Below are 1385 nucleotides of genomic sequence, written 5' to 3'. Positions count from 1 at the left end.
ACTCCTGTAAGCTCTCTAATCTTTTAATTAGCATTTTTATAATTACAACAATACATTCAAGCTTTACAGTTCGTGAAATATTTGTAAATCTCTGTATGATCTCTTTACATTCATTATAAACAAGGGTTATATTGCATTCATGAAGCCGAATAGACAAATTATATAAACAGAAATACTCTACTACTTCTTTTATAAGCATATTGCATTCTACTATTAATTCTTTTATACACTTACATGAAGATTTTTTAAAAAAAGAATTGTCTTCAATATTTCTTATTTGACATTTAATACTTGCAATTAAATCTACTTTTCTTGAGTGATAAGCCTTTTTAATGCACGATAACTTAGAGATAACTTTTTTGTCACTATTTTTAATAAACGAAATTTCTTTTGGAATCAAAATTGGTTCTTTTTTAGCTTCGTCAAATGCAGATTTATAATGACTTAAAGCCTCTCTACAAAAATTCAAAAATAAATCTAAATTTGCCAATTGGTGATTATTAAATTGTATTGTTTCGTTTTGAAATACAGAATTGTAGATTAATTTTTTTCTATGAATTAGATACTTATTAAATTTTTTAGCATATAAACCATAAAGCTTAATAAATAAGTCTTTTTTATCTTTATATACTATAGTCTCGTCACATTTTATATTATAATTTTGATTATCATTTTTATCTTTTATTGCCTTATCAGGGTTTAATACTTCATCATATTGGTTTCGGAATTCAAAATCGTTAAATGGATAACTATAGTACATATTCGAATTATTTTGAAAAATTTCTCCAGAATGGCTTGCATTTTCAGAAGTTATACATTTAATATTATCATCTAATTTAAGTTTTTTTTGAACCGGACTCTCAAAATTTTCATTATTCGTAACATTGTTATTATCTTGAAAACACTGAGAATTTATTGTATCAAAAATGAGATTATCTAATACAGAACTTTGTGTATTTTTAGTCTGTAATTCTTTCTCTAAATCCAAAGCATCATCAATTATCCTTCCCAGCTCAAAGTTTTCTTGTTCTGAAAATTGATTTGTGTTATTGTTTACATTTGAAATATGATTACATTGTTTTTTTCTTTTTGCAATATAAAAATCATTCATATTACTTGTAACAGATTCCGTAGTACATATTAATCTATTATTTGTCGAGGTATATATTCCTGTTAAAAAGAAAAAGAATTTGAACATTTTATGGGATATATTTTAAAATTTATATATTTTAATAAACTTTAACAAAAAGCTTTAAATTAAACTGATAAAAATTTAAATAGCTTTTTTAAAATATAATAATGGAATGAACGTTTATGATTTATAAAAATAATCTTTATGTTATGATGCAATCTAACATATGATTTATCAGTAAATATGTATATGT

The 1385-nt window shown here is 23.1% G+C and overlaps 1 protein-coding gene across 1 annotated transcript; it reads right to left on the bottom strand.

The window, feature by feature from the left end:
- AAJ76_382000188 (hypothetical protein) lies at positions 1 to 1198 on the bottom strand (the record flags this gene model as incomplete). Its single annotated transcript, XM_024475413.1, has 1 exon — positions 1 to 1198. A coding segment is annotated over one exon (1198 nt), but the record flags the coding sequence as incomplete, so codon positions are not given.
- Between the last annotated feature and the right edge of the window lie 187 nt (positions 1199 to 1385).

This window comes from Vairimorpha ceranae (genome assembly GCF_000988165.1).
Source record: "Vairimorpha ceranae strain PA08 1199 chromosome Unknown NODE_382, whole genome shotgun sequence".
NCBI lineage: Eukaryota > Fungi > Microsporidia > Nosematidae > Vairimorpha > Vairimorpha ceranae.
This window is presented reverse-complemented; position numbering and strand designations above follow the sequence as displayed.